Source organism: Neovison vison, chromosome 11 (genome assembly GCF_020171115.1).
Source record: "Neovison vison isolate M4711 chromosome 11, ASM_NN_V1, whole genome shotgun sequence".
Taxonomy (NCBI): Eukaryota; Metazoa; Chordata; class Mammalia; order Carnivora; family Mustelidae; genus Neogale; species Neogale vison.
Window position 1 is genome coordinate 99,985,414 of NC_058101.1, and position 23,298 is coordinate 100,008,711.

Sequence of the window (23,298 nt, forward strand, 5' to 3'; positions counted from 1 at the left end):
TAAAAAAAATATACATAAGACATTGAAATTTTGAGTATGTGTTAATCCACCTCCATCCTATATAACCTCTATTGATGAGCCTTTTAGAGGGAAATAGGAGTGGATGATGCCTTTTCTAAAAACAACAACAACAACAAAACCACTTAAAAAGCCCTTTTATCTTCTTCATTTTTGTTTTCTCCTGGTCACCTTCTTTCTCACTTCAACTTCCTGCCATGTTTCTCTGTCAGAAGTCTGTTTATCTCTTTTTTTGGGGGGCCTGGAAATTGGTAACAGTAGTGCTAGCAGTAATGTTGAGTCCTGGGTCATGGATCGTGGCTAGGCTAACAATAGGGAGGAGGGATGAGAGCAGCTTTACAACTTGACTGGTTTATTATTTTTGAGTTGCACCATTGGGAGGCATCAAAGAAATAGAACATATTGTATTTTGTTTAAAATGCTTCAGTAGAGGGAATCCTAATTTTACATGTCATAGGAGAAGACATATATCTCCAATTCTTTCCCAATGGGCATGTCAGTAAAATAGGAATGCATAAACATTTGAGAGATAGGGACGGTTACTACAGGGTCTGCTTGAGTTACAGGGCATTATAGTGGTTATAACAGTGCTTATGATGCTGTAGCAGATGAAGATTGATTTCTTGTGATTAAGATTCTACTAGTGTCCTACGGCTGTTGTAACATACTCAGGGTTTTGAAAAACACAAACATATTAATTATAGTTCTAGTGGTCAGAAGTTCTAAAATCAAAGGGTTAGGAAGGCTAACCCTTAATAGAAAGTATTGAAGGAATTAAAGTAGATGAGGTTCTAGGGGAAAATCCATTCCTTGACTTTTTCAGCTTCTAGGGACTGCCATATTCTTTTGCTTCCATCTTTGAAACTAGTATTCCTATCACTCTGACCTCTGCTTCTATGGTCACATCTCCTCTCTCTGTGAGACTCTCTTCCCTATCAGGACCATGGTGGTTACACTGGGCCACCCACATGGTAGAAGAAAATCTCCCCATCTCAAGATTCAAGGACCCTGGGATTATGATCATGAGCCAAAGGCAGTCGTTTAACCGACTGAGTCACCCAGGCACCTGCCCCCTCCAATCTCAAGATTCTTAATTTAATCACATCTGCAAATCCAAATATTCCCCATTTACAGGTTTGGGGGGATAGGATGTGGACATCTTTAGGGGTTTCCTATTCTTCCAATCACATACCTATTCTGCAACCAGCTGCTTGCCTTTTCTTACTACTGATACGAGTCTCAGGCAAATCAGAGTCAGCTGGACTGTATCATTTTTAGTGCTATTTTTACTTTTTGAATCCTTTACCACATAGGAACCAAAACAACAACTGGGCTCTGATGAATCTATAGAACAATATGGGTTTAGATCCCCAGAGCTTTCTTGATCCATGCCTTCTCTGGGCTTGATGCAGAAAATCTCCTGGGTTTTGAAATATTAGTGCTAAAGTACATTTCTTTATTGTATTGTGCCCACCAAAGAAATAGAGCGAAATTAATCCTCTGATTAAAGATTCCAAATCCACAAAATTCCAACTCTATCTCTCTACTAAGATCTGACCATTCTGAGAGGTTGAAAGAGCTGTTAATGGACCTTCTCATGGCCAGTTTCCATAAAGCATGATATAAGAACATTGCATCATCCAAATTAAATGTGTGACCTACTGTCAACATCAGTCAACACAGAAAATAGCCTTTCCACTGAAATTTCAAAAGACCAGTGACTCACCCCAATGAAAGTTCTTCATTCTCTATCTCCATACTTCCATCAGAGAAGCTGGCATGGAGAGTGTGAGGGGGAAGATGAGCTGTGAGGAAGGTGAGATGACAGGCACCAGGTGGTGATTTGTAAGGTATATTATTTCCATCCTAAGGACAATAGAAAGTATTGAAGGAATTAAAGTAGATGAGGAGAGGAGGGCAAGGCAGAAGTCAAGGGTTATTGGTGGTATTTTGGCTTGGGGACACTGCATCGATGGCAACTCCATTTAGTGAGATGGGAAACAAAGGAAAAAGTAGGGGTTGGAGGTAAGATTCAGGTTAAATTGAATTGCTTATGAGATATCCAGATAGAATTAACAAACAGGCAGTTGGCTATAAAGGTCTGAGCTTGAGAAGGGGGTTTGGGCTTACAATATGTATTGATTACTCATCAGTTTATGGATGGTAATTGAGAGCACCACCAGAAATTGTGTACAAAGTTAGAAGATGGTACAAGATAAGGTGCTCTAAGGAGCACCAACATTTAGAAAACAGGCAGAGGAAACACCCATAAAGGAGACCAAGGAATGGTTAGAGAGGTAATTGGAAAATCAGAAAGATTAAATTTAAAAAAGATTAAATTAAAAAATTAAATTAAATTAAATTTAAAAAGATTAAATTAAAAAAATTTGTACCTAGTCCTTGGTTGCTATTACTTGGAAACATGTTTAATCACAATTAAATGTGACTTGAAAATTGTTTCCTTATCTATAAAATGAGGCCAATAATTCCTTACTGGTATCACAGGGTTATGAAGTTCAAATGAGAAAATTACTTGAAACTATTTTGTAAAGTGTTACCCCAGTGGTTCTCAAGCTTAAGTTTGCATCAAAATCATTAGGAGGACTCCTTATAACACAGATCTCTGTTTTTGAATCATCAGTACTCCAGGTTTCTGATTTAGTAGGTGTAGGGAGGCGTCCCAGAATTTGAATTTTGCATAAGCTCTCAGTTGATGATGTTGTCAGTCTGGGATCACCCTTTCAGACTACTGTGTCATACAACTGTAAGGAATTTTGGCTTTTGCTTTTACAACACAATTCACCGTTTTCCTTCGATGTTGTGTCTGTTTCCTCCCCTACTCCTTTTTCGTTTCTGTATTTCCATCAACAAAAGCTGAAACATCTTTAGCCTGCTTCATACCTAGCAGTATTCTCTACGTCTGTGAAAGACGAGCTAGGCGCAGTATTTCCTTGTTCACATTAATGAGCATCGACCTGACATTAGCTTGATTAAGAAGGATAAGAAAAATATATAGTATTTGCCGTGGGGAGGAGGAGAGAAGAAGAGACTTTTTTGGAGTAAAAGATGAGAATTCCCCTCCGCCCCAAATTAATTAGATGTAAAATGCTACTTATTACCTACTTTGGAAAATCCCTTTAGAGAACTTGTAATTTGATCCAGAGGGCGGAGAGTCAGGTAAGAGGAAAAATTGACCTCATTCTTCAGTTCTTTCCTAAATCCTGAGAAATGTGTGTACCTCCACGCTCCCTCTTTCAATCCCACAAAACGGGGAATCAGGAAAAAGCATTAGCACCCTAGTACAGACTAGAACACCGAGCGGGGAGGAGACTCAGCCCCATCAAGACAGGAGGAAACTGGGGGAGGGGAGAGAAAACTTCCCCTAGTCGGAGACTCTACAGCGCGGCCTTGGGAAGAGGAGGGAAGTGGGGACTTTTACCTCAGGAGTCAGTCAGACACTTCGCCTCGGGGCATGTGGGGAAGTGAGGGAGGAGAAGGGGGAAAGGTTGCACCGGAGCGAGATCGCAACAGCTCCCGCCGCTGCTTTTGAGTGAAGATGTACAGAGCTAGAGCTTTCTGCTCCGCTTCTTCCCTCCCGGAGGCCATTTCTCCATATTTAACAGGGATAAAGAAGGGGCGCTGGGCCGCGTCAGGATAAACCAGAGTTACCGCCTTCCCCACTGTAGACCCCGCTTCGGCCCCCTGCCCAGGCGGGAGATGTGGCCTTAGGGGACGCTGAAGTTACTCCGTGGAGGGGGAGGGGCCGCCAGGCTCCCCTCCAATCACGGCGGCCGCTTCCGCTATTTGCATGTATTATGCTAATGAAGACCTCCCGCTCAGTTCCCTCCCGAGCTCTCCGCCCCTTGGAGGGTCTCCGGCGGATCCCGCGGGCAGGGCGAAGGTGAATACATTATGCTAATGAGGCGGGCTTCTGCGGGGGCTTGAGAAGGGGGGCGCAATGCTGCGGGAGACGGGGGCCGGAGGCCGGGCGCCGGGAGGGGGGGTCGGGGGAGGAACGTCGCGCTCGGAGCGCGCGCGCACTCACACACACTCACACACGAGCATCCCGAAGGGTATTTAAGGCTCGCACACGCGAGGCTGCGGAGATACTTCGGGCAGCCGCGACTCGAGCCTCTCCACTCGAATTTGCTCCTTAGGTTATTTCGTTTTCCTGTCTTCCCCCCCTTAGCCATCCCTTTTGCGCGGCGCTCTCGCGGTCTCTCTCAGCCTTTCTGCCTGGAGCTGAATCTAGGTGGCAAACAGGTCGGCGTGCGGAATAGCACTGAATAGGTAGAAATAAGGCAAACTAACGGAGACGCAACAGGTCGGGGGCTCCGTGGCGAGGGCGAGCGGCGGCCCCTCGCTGCGCCTTTCGCGCAGTCCCTTAGACCCTGGGCGGCCGTTCTCGAGGACCCCTTCCGAGGTGTCCGTCCTCTGAGGGGCCAGGAGGGCCAGCCGGGAGGGTTTCATTCCGGTTTTTACCTTTTTGCCACCAGTCCTCGGACTGAGGGTGCTTTTCAAGAAAGCGGAGAGGATGGTCCACGTCTGCTGGTGTCGGCGCTGAGGAAAGCGGAGCTCCATCTCCGCGCCCGATCTCCGCCAACTAGTTGTGCAGCCACCCAGACTGAACTTTGGAGAAATCGTCCTTCTTCCCTTTCAAGATTCTTGGAAGTGGTAGAGAGTGGGAGGCGAAGCCGAGGCAGCTGATCCCTCTACGATGCTGGTGAAGAAGCATGCAGGGAAAGGTGGGGGTCGGGAGCCAGGCTCCGAGGACCCGAGCCCCGCCAGGCAGCGTTGTGCCTGGACCGTGCCCCCCTGCACCGCCCTGTCGGCTCTTCTGTCGGTGGTGGCCGTGATGTCTTGTCTGTACCTGGGGGTGAAAACCAACGACCTCCAGGCGAGGATCGCTGCTCTCGAATCCTCAAAAGGGGACCCTTCCATCCATCTGCTTCCCGATGGCCTGGATCAGCTAAAAGCAATGGTGCAAGAGAAAGTGGAACAACTTCTGGCTCAGGTGTGAAAGGCTGGGGTATTTTGCACGTGGATAATACCTTGCACGCGTGTACAGGACCGGCCTCTACCCTTACTGTATGCATACTTGGTGTGGCTGGGTGTGCATACGCTAGGCGACCATCTATGCTCCCTGTAGCATATATTTGTATATGCACATCCTTTGATATCACCCTCTGTGTCTCTGTCATCTTCCTTCACTCTTAATGTTTGCATGCTGACCAAATAGGAAGGGCTGAAAGAAGAGGGAAGGGTGCCCAGAATGGCAGGGTGGCATTTTATCTCTTTTTAGTTTTCTAGAGTGACATAAGAATCTTTTCCAATCTTGTGGGGAATATTCCTTCCAGAGATAACATGGGTTATGTCCTTCATATGTTATAAGAAGGTTAGTGCCATAGGTGTTATTAATACACAAATGGTAATCACTTTTAAAAGTGAAATAGTCCTATATGTAGTTTTTAGGTTATTTCCCACATGAAATGTTTTCGTATTCAGTATTTAAAAAGAAAAAAAAATGCAGCTTCATTTTTTTTTTTTTTTATGAAGAATACAATGGTAGGGATGTTAATGCGTGTAGAGCCATTACAGTTGAGAGTTGAAAGGAATCTAGGTACATTTATCACAACCAGGGACAGCATTAGACTAGAGTGAGGGGGTTTTCTGAAACTTGCTCTTCCAACAGAGAGGCTCTTTGGCAGTGGTTGCTGTGCAGTGTGATAAGCAGTTGACCTTCATGTATAAGATAGTGGCTGTTTTAAAGCCCATAGCTTACCTAAAACTACAGCGTGTTAAAGCTGGGTTTTTGCATTGACTGCATGTGCTTGAGCTGAGGGAGAAAGAGGAGGGCGGTGGTAGTTGAGGAATGGAGGAAGAAATTGTACAAGTCCAGCAGTCTTGATACAGTGTCAGTAGTCATTTCTTTTTTTAGGGCTTGGGTACTGTTACCTTTTGACTAAAGTCCAAGTACATATGTAAATGTTAGTTATGCAGGCTCTCAAATGCTGGTAAATCAAGCATATGGCCAGAGAGTTTCTGAAGAATCCATTTCTCTACCATGCTACTGATGATAATACCTCTTCTTTTCCTACAGAAATCCTATGAACATATGGCTAAAATAAGAATTGCAAGAGAAGCACCTTCAGAGTGCAACTGCCCAGCAGGTAAAATGGAACTTATTTCACAAGGTTTCCTCCCTAGCAGAGCATTTTTAAAACTGAAGTCCGGTATCTGTCAAGTCTACCTGTAATAATAGTAAAGAAAGAATGCAGGCCCAACTGACTTTAATAAAATCAGCATGTCTCAGTCAAAAGAATGGCAAATAAAGCCCCAAATATTATTTGAAGCAGCATACCGAGGCCTGTTATGGGGAAGCAGGGGAGATAATCACCACGGAAAATACAGGCAAGATGGCATGCAAGGACAAAGTTCTTGGACTCACAGATTGAAAAATATTCTTCCTTTTTATTCAGTTTTCATGTCTGTAGTGAGAAGGACTGCAGAACATGTTAGATTCTGAATTCCCTGGTGGCCAATATTGCATTAGTACAGATTTCCATTTGTTCCCTTTGACATACGGTTATGTTAGTAAATTACCTTAACTTCCACACCTGCATTTATTCTTTTCTATCAGAAATGTTCTCTCTCCTACCCTATAGCTAATGATGAGGGCTAAAAGGAAATTAGTTCTTTATCTTGAGCTTCTCATTTCAAACTATTGTGTTCTTGATGACGTCTCAGAAAAGGCTGTTATATCTTTTCATTTTTCTATGTAGCGTTAGGGAACTGGACTAATGACAGCATATTAACAGAAAGATGAAGAAGAGAGACATCAATGAATAAAAACCCTGGTGTAATCATTAAATCTACATTCACAGACCTCTGAGGCTTGGTAGTCAGTCAACTGTAGATCTGACAGTTTAGGAGTCACTGAATGTATCCACTGAAAAACATCTAGTGGATTGAACTGATAGAAGCCATGAAAATCTCCTATGAGTCTTGAGATTTTTATTTCAGATAAATGTCATTAATGCATTTATGAGTATTTTCATTTTTTCTATCATCACTTATAGAAAAATGAGTCTGTTACATTTTTTTTAGTGTTCAGGAACATGATACCCTAGATGCTTATATTCAGAAAGGCTAGATCCTGTATTTTTTTCATATTCTGAGGTTTTTTTTTTTTCTCATAATAACTTATCTTGACACAGCTAAACCAGGCACCATGTTTAGAAGTTTCAAATGTCAATTCCTGGTTGTATAGTACAAAAATTTTATTATTTATATTCTGCTACCTTGTTGACCATAATGGAGCTGTATTTTTTTTTTTTTTTAAGTTGAGAAGACATGTATATTAGATAACAAGAAAACAAAGAGTTAATGTTGGACATTGTAGGTTTCATTCTTGGTTGTTTTGAGTTGGGAAAGACCTCAGAAGTTAGAAATTCAAGGAAGGCACTTTTCTAGTGCAGGAATTAACTTACAACAACCTCATCAGCCTCTAGGGATTATTTAAATTCCCAAGACAGTTGGTACAGTACTTCACTGATCATACCACTTAGAGTCCAGAATTTTCTGTATACAGTATTCTTGTTAGCTATGTGAAAAATACCTAGTGTTTTTAAGAATACCTAGGATTCTTAGTGAACTTGGTAAAAAGCAGAAAAGTGACAACCACAACACTGAGTTGTTTTTTTGTGGTTAAATCTGTTTCATGTTTGATGTAAGTTATTGAGGTCTAATTTGTAATCTGGAGGGAAACCATTACAGTTAGAGTTTACCTTACATTATCTTGGAATATCATTTTGAACGCTTTTCTTCTTAACATATTAGTTTAATAACAACTGGTGATTTTGCCATAATAACATAAATAAATGATAAATGGTGATTTCCTTGGCTTTTTTTGGGCTCTCGCTAATGGCTGCTTTACTTTCTTGCCACCACTAGAGCTCCACATTACATCAGTTTTCACCAGGTTACTTGCAAGGTAACCATTTGAAGGTGTGCATTCCAAACTGCAAAATCCAACAGGTTTCCTGCTAAACAAATCACTACCATAGATATACTTTTTTCTGCTTGTGGAATAATTAGACATTATCAAAATAAAGGCATTATGTTAAAAATAGTACGCTGGGGGAAAACTAGTTATTTTGAATTATGGTCAGTGAGGTATTGTCTTAGGGAATGAAAAGCCTGGCCAAGCGGATTAGAAAGGAGATACAGAGCTTCCCACCTGGTTTGGCTTTAACCCTGGTTTGCAGTGACTAAGAGTTGTCACCCAGACATCTGTTTGTAGGGCAGAGTGAGACAAGTCTGTGACCTCAGCTCAGTTCCTGTGGACAGATGCCCACCCCTTGAAGTTGACACTCTTGTTGACAGTCTCCATCACAGAGCCAAGGACTGATAGCAAAGGTCTAGTGCTGTGTTGTTTGTGTTCACTTTAATTGCTCTCAATAGAACTCAGTCCCAGTGAGGTCTATCCAGGTAGGCTATAAGGAAGTCTTAGAATTTATATCCCCCCCCTCTTTTTTTTTCTTTTAACACAGGAAGGAACTTTTGTGGGGGAGGGATGGGAAAGACTCTTCTTGGATGGTTTATAATTGTAGGGGAAGGACTCATTGACTCTTCCCATTTACTCTTTACTTCAGAGTTAAGTATTAGTAATCTCCGATTTACAGGTGGAGAAACTGGACTCAGAGAGGGTGACTGACTTAGCATAGTTAAGGCAGGGTCAGGATTCATGCCCACATTTGACAGAATCAAAAGCACAAAGTCTAATGAACCATAGAGAATGAATATAGGTTTCGGAGCTAGACAAGGTTGGAATCCTGGGTCTATCACAAATAACCGTGGGGTTGTGGTCAAACTTGTCATGTTCTAGGTACCTCACCTGCAAAAAAGTGGCTTATACTACCTTCCTCAGAGATTGATAATTTACCTAAAATGTGGCTTCTTTGTGGTTATTCATTAGATGATAGCAGTTATTATTCTTTTTAGTATATTGTATACTACTTAACTCTAATCTGGTCCATGGGGGCACATGATATAGGTGGAAAAACTGAGCCCTGGAAATGTATATAGCTTGCCCAAAACCCAATGGCTAGTTAATGGCAGGTTTTGGATGAGAATACTTTGCTTAATTAAGCAAAAATATCTGTAGATGTATTCATGCAGATAATCAAATGAGTCAATATCTCTTAGTGCTGCATCAATGGAGACTGGTTCTTTGCACATTTTTGTGTTAATCTTTTAAATTATTCTTACCAAATTTGAAGGAAAAACTTTTGGCCTTGTAGGTAAACCATGATGGAAGTAGATAGAATTTGCTCTTAAAAGAGTATGAGGTTATGTCTTTACCATTTTGATACCAAATGTTTTCTAAAAGAAGTGCTTCAACTGTCTGACTCATTTTCACACTTATTTTTTAACAGCTTTATTAAAGTATAATTTATATTTACCCATTTTAAGTGTCTGAATTAAAAAAAAATTTTAATTTTAAAAATAAATTTATGGAGTTGGGCAGCCATTGCCATAATCTAATTTTAAATCACCTTCGTTGCTCCCTGAACATTTACATTTACTTTTTTCATGTGCTCAGGGGAAGCTCTATTTTTTGAATCTCTGCTTTAAAGAAACCCTGAAATAAAATTTAAAAAACCATACGAAGTGAAGCTCTGCTTAGCATAATATTTGAGTTAGTAGTAGCCGAACCATAGAAATTCAGCTGGCATCTGTGGCTTAGCCTCTGTAAAACTTGACACTCATAGGAGAGAATAAATTGGCTGTTTGCTATGGCTATAGAATCTTGTTTGGGTTTTGTTCTTGGAGTCCTACAAGTATGTATAAACCAGGCATATTTATAGGAGGGTCTCTGTGTTCCAACTGGTAGAGAACACTGGAAGCCAGGCAGCCAACCAAAAGATGTTTAGATCAGACATATTTCTGTACCCTACTCGTTAGTAGTGTTGTTTGCCCAGGATATTAGATATAAGAACCTCTGTATCGTAATGGACAGAGAATGTGGATGGGTAATAAAGAATCCAGTTATAATCCTGGCTTTGTCATTAACATTATGACAATGTCATAACATTGTTATACAATCTTGGGCAAGTCATTTCCAAGAATGACTTTTATAGACTCTATTTCATAGCCCCAAAATAGGAGTGTTGGACTAGAATGATTTTCAAGTGCATTTGTTGGTTCTCTAGGTATAAAGAGCCTGCTGTATGCCAAATGTTACATGAGGTACTGGAAATACGCTGATGAACCAGACACACTTGGGGTCTGCCTTCATGGAGCTTACAGTTCAATGAGGATGACAGGCAGACATTTATTTTTAAATGACCTGAATGTACAGTCATGACAAGTGCAACTAAGAAAAAGGACTGTGTTCTTTGGAACACATGCCCACGATTTCTTTCATGTTGTAACTACTAAGGACTTTTTTGTTCTGTTCTTTTCTGGGGCGAGGGATAGGTGGGTGGAGAAATTCACAGTAGGAGAAATCACAATATAAGAAAGTCTGGCTTTTGATTACCAATAAAAGCTCTAGCAATGGAAAAAAGCTGCTTTGCATAACCTCCCCTGGCTTTTGGCTTTCTGAGAACTTATGGTCAGATGAAGGTGCACTGACACCAGACTTACCTACACTGATCTCCAACTGAAGCGAAAAAGGGACTTCAGTTTATCAAGTCTTGTGGTAAATAGGATGGTGATTTATTCTTCTACATTTTTTCCCTGAAAACAGTAAGATTTGGGTTGAATAACAGTCAGAACTTCCTGCCTGGTGGTCCTGAGCAGCGTTCTTGGACCTGGTTCCTCTCCATTCACTGACAATGAGCAAACGGAGCACAGCAGTCCTCTGTGTGGGGAGTGTGACTAGAGATAATAAAGACACACTACATAACTTTTGAGGTCCCCATACACCCTGCAAGTCTGTGAAAATGATCGTAGCCAAAAGAAGCATAAATGTAGGCAAGTAAGAGTATCTGATTCATGTATGTGAGTGATGCAACCTCCAGTGGCTGGCTTCATGGCATCTCCCCCATTTTTTTGTAGAAACAAATACTATTGTAGCTTTAAGGTTGTGCACCCTTTTCCCATCATAGGAGAAGTCCTTTATATTACCTTGCCAGCAGAAATTTACTTTATCATGTAAAACGTGTATTTCCCACTAACATGGTTTTTCACTTACGCTGTACATTTTTCCTAACCAGCTGTACAATGAATGGAAAGAGTGCATCACGTAAAGGGCATAATAATATGTAGATATTCAATTATGCAAGGTAAAGAATAGTCAGAAATGGTTTGCAGAAAGAAAGCAAATTAAAATGCTATACATGCTATTTAAATGAGAATAGCAGGCTCTCCTCTCCTTTGGCGAGGCCAGACAATACAGTGGGACCTCCAAGCAGCTCAGAGCATTCATACTGAATGGCTTCTGTCCTAATGAGGACAACAGTTTGGGTGTAACACTTTCAGTGGGTCCAGTAATGACAGCTGGCAAAATGCCCTGTCACCCAAAGGACCAGCGACAAATTGCCTCTTGAAGCAATGTTCTTGCTTCTTAGTTTCTTTTCTGTTTTCTCTTGTCTCAAAGTTACTAAAAAGCAAATTCTTGAGATCTTCTTTTCTCTGACTTACCTGGGTAATTCTGTTTTTCCATGAACTGGGAGCTACTTAAGGAAAGGGCATACATTCTGAATAGAGGTCAATTCTTTCCAGCTCATTTGATGAATGTATAGGTAGAAGTAGCCTTACTGGGGCATAATAACATTTTACACTTTCGGACTGGTTTCTAACTGCAAAATTAACTGTGTGGTATTTTAAAAAACACTATTTGAATGTCAAAACAAGGAATGAAGGAATGAAGAAGGAGGGCATCCTCTCATAGACAAAATTAGGCAAATGGAGAGCTGGTGTGGAAACATGCCAGATAAATGAGGACTGTTTTATGTTGGGGGGAGCATTTCTTGCTTCAAGGGGGTACCTCACTAGACACTCATCAAAAGAACATCAATCTTTGTTATCTTGAGAGGAAACCATCCAAAACCTATTAAGAAAAAGTGGTTTTATTCTGTCCAGCCACTTTATACGCATTATTTGGTGATTTGATGGAAGCTGAGAATGAGAAAACAATGCATGAGTTGGTCTGGGCTTTCAGCTGTAGCCCTGTATGTGACAGCTAAACACAGACGCATCTCCACACTCCCTGATTTGCCAATATGGGTGAAGTTCCATGCCATGGTTTAATGAATAATAATAGTTAACACATTCCCTTCCTCACCAAGGTGTGCTAACAATGACTATGGCATACCTGCATATTAAATTCTTAGGTATGTATCATTGTTTCATTTGGGAATGTGTTCAGCACTATCACAGTTAAAAAAATATTTTAAATTGACTTTTAAAAAGGAGGACTGCAGGAGAGTGGGAAGCAGAAGTAAGTGGAATTGTTTACAAATGAAAACTGAGCACTTTCCATTGTTACCATACATTCTTTTAAATGACTGTTCTGTTAGTCATTTAAAGATAGGCTTTCTTTAAGAAATGCCACCAGATGGCAGGCACCTTCCCTCTGTGACCACAAGGAGGAGGAACTGAGCTGAACAGTGGGACTTCTGTCCGTTCCTTCCTGGTTAAATTCCTAGCTGATTTCTTGACTTCTGTTTGCAATGGAAAAGATTAATGGAGGAAGCAAGTAATTTCTTCCATCTATATTTGAACACTAGACTATCCTATGAGCTTTAAGATATTTAAAACAATCTAGTAAATTCCACACTTGTATTAGTCAAAAGTTTGGCTATTTAGTAGATAAATTCACAGATAGGAACTTAAGGCCAGTATTCCAATAGCTAGAATAAAGGAACTAAATATAATTGAATATACCAGTTGAGGATTTGTGCCCATTTTTTGTAATTTCTAAGAATTAAGAATCATTTGGAATCACTATCATGATTTTGACATCATTTCATCTGTTGTGTCCATTTCAACTTCAGTTACCATATGATAGTTGAAATGTGTTCCTTATTTTTCTCATATTGTATTCCTTAGCCTGATTGCTTAGTCTGATTGCCAGGAATGCCAAAAACTGTGTCTGTTCATTTGGATATTAGTAATTTAGATTTTAGAAACTCTGGGCTCCTGGGTTATATATACAACATTTTTATTCTTATATTTGAAATGTGGTCAGGACATATTTACATACAATTTTCACATTTAGGCTAAGTGGCTGAGTAAATCAGATGAATTGTGGCCAGCTCTAGTTTGCATATTATGGTTATAATGAGAATCAGAATATATCTCACTGGAAGTAGCCTGGCTATGGCAAGGGTAGAGTCTGTTTTTCTTTCTTTAGCAAAGAGTTCACATGTAAGAGGAGGAAAAGAGGAGGAGGAAAGGAAAGAATATATCCCATAATCTCTTGGAATCATATTGCTTTACCTTCATTTTTAACAAGCCTGGTCTTTTAGAGTTCTTATTATAATGTAAAGGGAGTCAGAAGAATTCTCCCTTATAGCTCTGTCTCCAGCATTCTGTTTGGCTTCTTGTAACAGTGAATGGGAGAGAAAAATCTCTTAGGAGTTCCTCCTTCAAGTCTGTTACAGGGCCAGAATTGTGTTCTTATTTTTGATCCTTAAGATGCTGGAATAAAATATCTAGCCTGGAAAACTGATACAGTTCTTTTCCAGCATTCCTGTATCTTTAGTCAGTTGTGGCAGCTGTCAAAGGTAAGTTGTTTGTATAACCCTTCTAGGAGTTATGAAACTCCAATTTGTGTCTTAGGGACTCTAGAATCCAGCCAGCATTATTCAGAGCATTATATAGATCATATCATACATGATATGATCATAAGGTAAAACTTTTCCACAAAGCACCCAAAAAATGACTTTTTGACCTTAAAGTCACACCAGAATTGCTGGCAAACTCTAGGGGTAAGTGAACTTTGGAAAACTAAAAATCATTTTTTACTGAAAGAATTAAAGCTCAAGGTCTGAGCAGATGAAGCTATAATGGAAACAAGCTTCTTAAATAACTGCCTTTCTGGGGAGAGTTATCAGTTTGGTTGGGGATTCAGATGAGTGAAGTGGGTCAAAGATCAGGCAACTCTTGTGGGCAGATCCTGACCTTAACTGCTAAGTGGTCTCGTGGTATATTGTATTCTACTTCCTGAGGGAGTGGGTTGGGAGTCTGTATCTACCAATGTCATTTTTGGTCTCCCTGGTCAGGGTTCTGGTTTGTATCTGTGTATCTCTAGGGCTTATTGTAGAGTTCACTACAGAAGTTACTCTATAAAAGTTGATATAATGGAGATCTTTTATTGTGGTTTATCTCTTTGCATATACTAATATTCTTATCCCCATGGCTTTTTAATGTTTTCTCTGAGGATTTTGTGAGCCATAATGTATTAAAGCTAGTACAAATCTCAGAGATCAAATAAAGTAGTTCAGGGGTTTTCCAACATTTCTTAAAGAGGCTGAACTGTTTAATCTTATGAGGAAACTCAGTGAATGAAATCAGATTCAATGTTCGCTATACTGATTGACCTCAGAGGTCTGAGGGGACAGACGCCAACACCCTACATGCTCTTTTTTTCTGCCTCCCAGCCCCCTCCCCCATGGTAGCCCCTGAGCTATATATCCAAAGAACCTTAGGACTCCATAGGATACTGACAGAAAATCACTGGAAGTCCAATCCCCGGTGTGATCTCTCAGCTCCCATGTCTAAGGAGACCACACACTTGTTAACATAGAACTAGTCTCAAAAATTCTGTACCTGGAAAGACTACTGGGAATGATAGAGGCAAAGTTAGTTATTAAAAGTGGATAGAATCTCCCCTGCCCCTGCCTGCCTCTCTGCCTACTTGTGATCTCTGTCTGTCAAATAAATAAATTAAAGAAAAATGAATAGAATCTAGAAATGACTATTAATGTAATATTGTCTCTTTCCTGGATTGTAGGGGTTCAACAAAGCGGGTGTAATAATGGTAGGAGTACTGGAAAGCTGGGGAGGGGCACTGTGTGACTAGAAAAATCAGTATCCCACCTCATCATTTCTCTTGAATTCACTCATTTTTCTAAGCCTTCAAGTCACAATATTATTCTTGTTTATTTATAAGTTTTCTGTGCTTTTCCAAATTTCTTTCTTTGTGTTTTTATTCTTTAATTCTAGATATTAATATCCGGCCTTATCACCAAGCTATGGCAATATATTGCCTTTTTCAATACATATAAAGCAGTTGCTTTTTTAATTGATGGTTAATACTTAGTTTATACAGTAGTATATGAAAAATAACTATCCCTCAAGTTGTATATTGTGAGAGAGTTGTTATGAAAGAAGCTTCTAAGATCTCTGAGATTTTTTTACTTGATTTGATTTTTGTGTGTTAAACTGATAATGTTTATGTGTTAAGATTGAAATTTGCAGTACAATGAGAATATATGAATTGGGCATTTATGTTTAAATAATAGGGAAAAAGTTTAGGAATGAATAACAATATTTTATCCAACAGTGAATGATATATATACAGTATATTTCACAGAGAAAGTGTAAATCTGGCTATAATCATACTGTAACAAGTCTGCAAAAGGTAATTTGAAAGGCAGTGTTCTACCTCCCATTGAAATGAATGTCCACTGTCATCAGCAATGCTGTTTACCATTTGAGTAGCTAGTTGTGGACAGTAGTTTGGCCAAGTGTAACACCTTCCTCAGTTGTCTTATTGGACAGATAATAGAATGGCGCAGCCACTGCACAAGTGATTGAGCTTTGGTGAGTGATTTATTTTCTCTTTAATACATAATCTCTACCTATGGACTTCCGGGAAGTCTTGGAGGAGAAAAACTACTTTTCTTTTTTAAACTTAACTCTAGTTACTTTGGCTTCTAAGAGAGGACCATTTCAGTAAAGCAGCAAAGATAGGAAGGTTGACTAGGTACTAAAGGTTGGAGAGATCATATATACCAACCAAAGCTATCATAAGCTGGAAAAAAGAGGTTTTTTGTTTTTAAAGATTTTATTTATTTGTCAGAGAGAGAGAGGGAGAGAGAGGGAGCACAGGCAGACAGAGTGGCAGGGAGAGACAGAGGGAGAAGCAGGCTCCCTGCTGAGCAAGGAGCCCGATGCGGGACTCGATCCCAGGACGCTGGGATCATGACCTGAGCCGAAGGTAGCTGCTTAACCAACTGAGCCACTCAGGCGTCCCTGGAAAAAAGAGGTTTAACTGAACAAACTCGATGGTCTGCATTTACTTCCCAAGTCCTACAGTTATGCTGACAGCTTCCCAGAAGTTTAAAAAGCGAGACTGACAGTGGTGGCTTAGTACTACTATATATGTTATGCATCTGGAAATGTTTAATAAAGGAAAAACTCTAGCACGGAGAAAGTACATCCATAAAGAAACCAGGGCTTTTATGTTCTTGTATATAGTTTCCTTCTGTGCAAAGTTATTTAATGCTCTAAATTTCAGCTTCTTCTGAGGATAGTTTCCTGATATTGGCTTGGTTCTACAGTCAAGTTCTATATGGGGAATGCTATGAGTTGGTAAAATTTATGTTACCATTTTTACAGCATTAAAAAAGTAATTAATTTATTTTTATGCCAAAACCATCCTTGAATTGGGAGGTCTGAGGTATACTTCCTGTTTTCTATGTGTAAGCCCATAACACATTAGACTCAATGTGCTTTATTCTTTTAAGCCTTTCACGTGTTTGAGCAGAAAACCTTTGCTTCTAGTAACAGTCCTCAAGAAGGAAACCCAGGTAAAGGGATTTTCTAATCAGTCACACTTACCCTTGTATAATGCCTCATTCATCATTTTTTTCATTATTTTCAATTTGTTACAAATTTCCACTTTTAACTGTGCCAGTAGTGTTTTGAACATTCACATAGCTTTCACAATTACAGGATGTTTTGAGAAGAATAATGTTCATTGAATTCCTGAAATCCAAGAGCAAACTTAGCAAACACACCATGACGCTCTGTCAGGGTCTCAATGAACAGGCATTTCCCTGATGTGATCTATGGTTGGCAAACAGAATAGGCAGAATTGCCTTTGGGATGTAACTATGTATCTATGAAACTACAAACACAGAGGATCTTCCATATTCCTAACTGAGTCGAGGAGTCCGTCTGCTCTCCTTTCTATGTTCCCTTTCTCCCTTGCCTTCTCTAACATGAACAAAAGCTCTATTTTGTCCCCATTCCATTGGTGACACTAATTAGTTTATGGACTACCTCCAATTTGTTCCATTAGGGACATTAGAACCCTTGGGTCTCAAAACCTCTATGCCTTTCCTGGGCAAGAGCTATTATGATGAAATCCAGCAGCATAACTGAGGAAATAATGAATGGGTAAAGGTCAATACTTCTCCCGAATTTTCAAAAGGAACTAATTGTTTGCTCAAAAATTACTGCTAAAGGTAATTTCCAATAAGGTAAAATCACGACTTTCATACAGATATAAAATAAACATGTGTTAAAGATTTTACTTAAATCATTAAAGAAGTAACTGATAAGTTACTTTTAACTTTTAACTGATAAGTACCTTTTAATTAGTTCAAGGGAGAATTTAAAACCAGTCACATTTATAGTTCTAGAATATTGAAATTGATGTGCAAATGGAAGCAAAACCAGACTTTTTCCAAAGTGAGGGAGGGATGTCAGTGATATTTAGTCATAAAGAATTTGCATGTCTATGACAAGAGTTATTTTGCTTTGCTATTAGGTTATCTACAACTTATGATTTTATTTTATTTTTTAAAGATTTTATTTATTTATTTGAGAGAGAGAGAGACAGTGAGAGAGAGAACACAAGCAGGGGGAGTAAGAGTGGGAGAGGTAGGGAGCCCAATGTGGGGTTTGGTCCCAGGACCCTGGGATCATGACCTGAGCTGAAGGCAGAAGCTTAACGACTCAGCCACCCAGGCACTCCTACAGCTTACAATTTTAAAATAGCTCCCAAAGAATCAGAATTAGATAAGTGGGAAGGGCATGTTCTAGACAATGCACAATTTTCCACTGACACACATATTTCCCTCTACTCAAGCAACTTTACAGGAAAAAAATTCTTTAAGTAAGCAAAGAAATTTTTTTTTTTACACTCTTCAGAGTAGTAATGGTTGTTTATTAACCTGTCTCTCTCCCTGTTGTTATCTTATGGGTTATACGGTACTTAATTTTCTTAGTGTTGCTAAAATTCATTATACAAAGGATAGTTCCTTTCACTGTAGCTTTACATACTGTATGCAGTAGCCCCATGAGAGTTGTGCTGATTCCTAGGCCTGAAGGACTGGCATGAGTTGCAGAAGTGGACTTTAAATCCCTAACACTGAATATTTGTTTATGGTAATAGACCACTTTGGAAGACTCAGCTTCTTGTATTTCAGTATCAGGGAGTAGTTTCATTAATGTTAAAGAATGAGTTGCCAACCTTACCTTTGTGCTTTGGGATACTGTATCCAGGCAATTATATTATTTATATAGGCTTATCCCCTGTGAGCATATGGTTACTGTGGGGATTTTGTGCTGTTATTTCTGCCATTTTACCTCCCTCTTCAAATACAGACTAGTTTGGCTTTTCCTTGGGCACTCCTCTCACATTCATGTGCTGCTGCTTCAAACGACTGGTCTTTAGTCCATACTCTAAGCTATATTTGCTTTGCCAGTTCCTTGTCCTGCTGGCCTCTGCCTTGTTTGATCTCCCACTGCTTCTGCATATACCAGCTCACAAGTTTACTTTATCTACCAGCACCCAAAACAGCTCAGCCTCAGCGGCCCAGGCATGGATGCTTTTCTCTGCTCCCATCTGTTTCAGTAGCTAAACACTTTTTGGCTCAGCTCACTGAGATTTTGTCAGAAGAATAGCTGACGCTAGATTAATGGCCCTTCCTACACATTCTAGAAAGAGTCTTTTAGAATGGCAGCCGGAGATGGGTGGGGATACACTGAGATCACATGGTTATTGGTCGTTTTTTTGTAGAGTGATACTTATCTTCGTGCAGAAGCAGTTTTTTATCTGAAGGTCTCATATTACTAGGTAGGGGAGAGAGTTAATTATAAATCTTAAATATTTTAGATATTAGTCTCTGAAAAGTACATATTGTGGGTGGTAACTGATTTACGGTATTACCTAACTCTGGTCAACTCTGACAAAGGTGAAAAGGATCATGGTTATATTAGTCTTTTGAAAGTCTTTTTGTTCATTTAAATGATAAAGTACTTATGATTAAGTATTAAATGATAAAGTCATTTACTATGGGCTAGACCCTGTGCGGTGTACCTTATTATTTAAAGAAATTGTAGGCTGCAAAGCTCTGGTGGAGGAATCATGGTATCAGAGATGCAGACTGAAGATTGAAAGAGAAGGAAGAGCTATTTAAGTAGATCTTGTAGCCAACTGTATCTCATTTTAATGGATTTAAAATTACAATGATAATTGTTATTTGGGCTCATAATTCCAGTTCATTTACTTTCACAATTTCAAAAATAGCAACATGTTATTAGAGAAGATGGTATTTGAATTTATTTTACTTCCTTCTAAGAAAATTGAGAATGTTCTTTAATGAATATTAAACTTTGCAGAAATGCTGATGGCACTTCAGTTAGGTGGTTTTTCTGAAGAAAAATGATCTCTGTCAGTTGTTAGGTCAAGTGCAACATTTTTAACCCCTCCCCAGGCTACCTTTCATGGCAGTTATTTTTAAGAAGACTTATAGGCTCTCTTGAACATCAGTTCAGATTCTATGATCATGTTTTCTAGTGAAGATAGAATCTCTGGGTCTTGGCTAGACTCCCTTGGGTTATAAAAAATAGAGATGCATTCAGGTGGCCTTAAGCAATAGTGGTACAGGGATTGTTAGCTTTGTCACTATTGACATTTTGGGCTGGATAGTATTTTTATTTTAAGATTTTATTTATTTATTAGGGAACGCCAGATGTTTAGAGAGCATGCGTGTGCATGAACAGGGAGAGAGGGAGAAGAAGCAGATGCTCCCCTGATCAGGGAGCAGAACCTGGGGTTCAATCCCAGGACTCTGAGATCATAACCTGAGCCAAAGGCAGATGCTTAACGGACAGCTCCCCTGGCTCCCCTGTTCTTGTGGGAGGCTGTTCTGTGCATTGTAGGAGGTTTACCAGCATCCTTGGCCTTTTACACATTAGACGCCACTTGCACTGTTTCTACAACCAGAGACCTCTCCAACATTACCAAATGTCCCCTAGGGGTCACCCCCAGTTGAGAACCTTTCTTTTAAAGATATTCCGTGAATAGGAAGGCAAGAATAGCAATAGCTATGGGCTCCCCTAGAAGAACAGGAAATGGAGGGTGATCAGATCTTTCAGGATATATTGCTTTCCCTCAGCAGGAGGCATTCAATGCAGTGCTCTCCAGGCTTCAGAATTTATCTCTGCTTTTGCTACCTTCATCAAGCCTGCTTTCCTCTGTTGTCTTTCTGCTGCTGCTTGTTTGTTGCCCTCTGGTCAAGGTATTGTTTAAGGTTGACCCCTTTCTTTGTGTTTGATTACACCATAGTTATTATTATCAAAGTAAAGCATAGGCCAAGAAATGTAAACATTTGAATTAAAAATGGCACACGGTACCTCATTCTTTGCAGAGGAGTCCAGTGTTTTTTGTTGCTGATGTTTCCTACGCAGATTGGTTTAGATCATTGTTTTTAAAGTCTGTAGAGTAACTCTATTGTACTAATGGACCACAATTTATTATTCAATGAGAAAGCAGATCACTTTTTCATGTTCAGATGCTGCTTATTTCCTCTTCTCCAGTGCAGATTTCTTCCTGCACAGCCTCAAATTGTATTTGTGGGAGTGTAATAGATACTTGTTGACTGAATGTATTATTGTTGTGGTGTGCTGATGACAAATCTTTAACAACTGCTCTCAGAGAAAGTCCTGATTTGTAGCAATTGTAGATTTTCGGGGTGTAAATACCCTACCAAGGTTGATTTCAAGTTAACGAAGTGACCTTAGGAAGTGAGAAGTTTGAGTGTTTATTAACTTTGCTTTAATACAATTTATTTTATTGTAAGTTCATGTAATTAAAATTATACTAATGACTGTGTTTAACAGTGGGCTTGCAAAATCCTGACAACTGAATAATTAGCTCTCCTGACTCAACTTCTAGCACCCACTGGCTTTGATTGTCCTGTTTCCATATAGAGTGTATTGTGTTTTTGTTTTTATTTTATTTTATTTTATTTTTTAAAATGTTATCTTTTTTAAAAAATTTATTTTCAGCATAACAGAATTCATTATTTTTGTACCACACCCAGTGCTCCATGCAATCCGTGCCCACTATAATACCCACCACCTGGTACCCTGAGCTTCTACCCCTCGCCGCTTCAAAACCCTCAGATTGCTTTTCAGAGTCCGTAGTCTCTCATGGTTCACCTCCCCTTCCAATTTCCCCCAACTCCCTTCTCCTCTCTATCTCCCCATGTCCTCCATGCTGTTTGTTATGCTCCACAAATACGTGAAACCATATGATAATTGACTCTCTCTGCTTGACTTATTTCACTCAGCATAATCTCTTCCAGTCCTGTCCATGTTGCTACAAAAGTTGGGTATTCAGCCTTTCTGATGGAGACATAATACTCTATAGTGTATATGCACCACATCTTCCTTATCCATTCATCCGTTGAAGGGCATCTTGGTTCTTTCCACAGTTTGGCGACCGTGACCATTGCTGCTATCAACATTGGGGTACAGATGGCCCTTCTTTTCACTACATCTGTATCTTTGGGGTAAATACCCAGGAGTACAATTGCAGGGTCATAGGGAAGTTCTATTTTTAATTTCTTGAGGAATCTCCACACTGTTCTCCAAAGAGGCTGCACCAAATTGCATTCCCACCAACAGTGAAGAGAGTTCCCCTTTCTCCACATCCCCTCCAACACATGTTGTTTCCTGTCTTGCTAATTTTGGCCATTCTAACTGGTGTAAGGTGATATCTCAATGTGGTTTTAATTTGAATCTCCCTGATTGCTAGTGATGATGAGCATTTTTTCATGTGTCTGATAGCCATTTGTATGTCTTCATTGGAGAAGTGTTTGTTCGTATCTTCTGCCCATTTTTGGATATGATTGTCTGTTTTGTGTGTGTTGAGTTTGAGGAGTTCTTTATAGATCCTGGATATCAACCTTTTGTCTGTACTGTCATTTGCAAATATCTTCTCCCATTCTGTGGGTTGCCTCTTTGTTTTCTTGACTGTTTCCTTTGCTGTGCAGAAGCTTTTGATTTTGATGAAGTCCCAAAAGTTTATTTTTGCTTTTGTTTCCTTTGCCTTTGGAGACATATCTTGAAAGAAGTTGCTTGGCTGATATCGAAGAGATTACTGCCTATGTTCTCCTCTAGGATTCTGATGGATTTCTGTCTCACATTGAGGTCTTTTATCCATTTTGAGTTTATCTTTGTGTACGGTGTAAGAGAATGGTCGAGTTTCATTCTTCTACATATAGCTGCTCAGTTTTCCCAGCACCATTTATTGAAGAGACTTTTTTCCACTGTGTATTTTTTCCTGTTTTGTCAAAGATTATTTGCCCATAGAGTTGAGGGTCCATATCTGGTCTCTCTACTCTGTTCTACTGGTCTATGTGTCTGTTTTTATGCCAGTACCATGCTGTCTTGGTGATCACAGCTTTGTAGTAAAGCTTGAAATCAGGTAAGGTGATGCTCCCCGTTTTATTTTTGTTTTTCAACATTTCCTTAGCAATTCGGGGTCTCTTCTGATTCCATACAAATTTTTGGATTATTTGCTCCAGCTCTTTGAAGAATACTGGTAGAATTTTGATCGGAATGGCATTAAAAGTATAGATTGCTCTAGGCAGTATAGACATTTTAACAATGTTTATTCTTCCGATCCAAGAGCATGGAATGGTCTTCCATCTTTTTGTGTCTTCTTCAGTTTCTTTCATGAGTGTTCTGTAGTTCCTCGAGTACAGATCCTTTACTTCTTTGGTTAGGTTTATTCCCAGGTATCTTATGGTTCTTGGTGCTATAGTAAATGGAATCGATTATCTAATTTCCTTTTCTGTATTATCATTATTAGTGTATAAGAAAGCCACTGATTTCTGTACATTGACTTTGTATCCTGCCACGTTGCTGAATTGTTGTATGAGTTCTAGTAGTTTGGGGGTAGAGTCTTTTTGGTTTTCCATATAAAGAATCATGTCATCTGCGAAGAGAGAGAGTTTGACTTCTTTATTACCAATTTGGATACCTTTTATTTCTCCTTGTTGTCTGATTGCTGTTGCTAGGACT

General features: G+C 39.7%; 1 protein-coding gene across 2 annotated transcripts in view; it reads left to right on the forward strand.

The window, feature by feature from the left end:
* Nucleotides 1–4,171: 4,171 nt before the first annotated feature.
* COL25A1 (collagen type XXV alpha 1 chain) overlaps nucleotides 4,172–23,298 on the forward strand; it is a 465,856-nt gene continuing 446,729 nt past the window's right edge. For both annotated transcript variants that reach the window (XM_044224287.1, XM_044224288.1), the window contains exons 1-2: nucleotides 4,172–5,032; nucleotides 6,119–6,188. In XM_044224287.1, coding sequence (XP_044080222.1) covers nucleotides 4,736–5,032; nucleotides 6,119–6,188 — 367 coding nt within the window. In that variant the 5' untranslated portion in view covers nucleotides 4,172–4,735. The remainder of the gene's footprint in view (nucleotides 5,033–6,118; nucleotides 6,189–23,298) is intronic.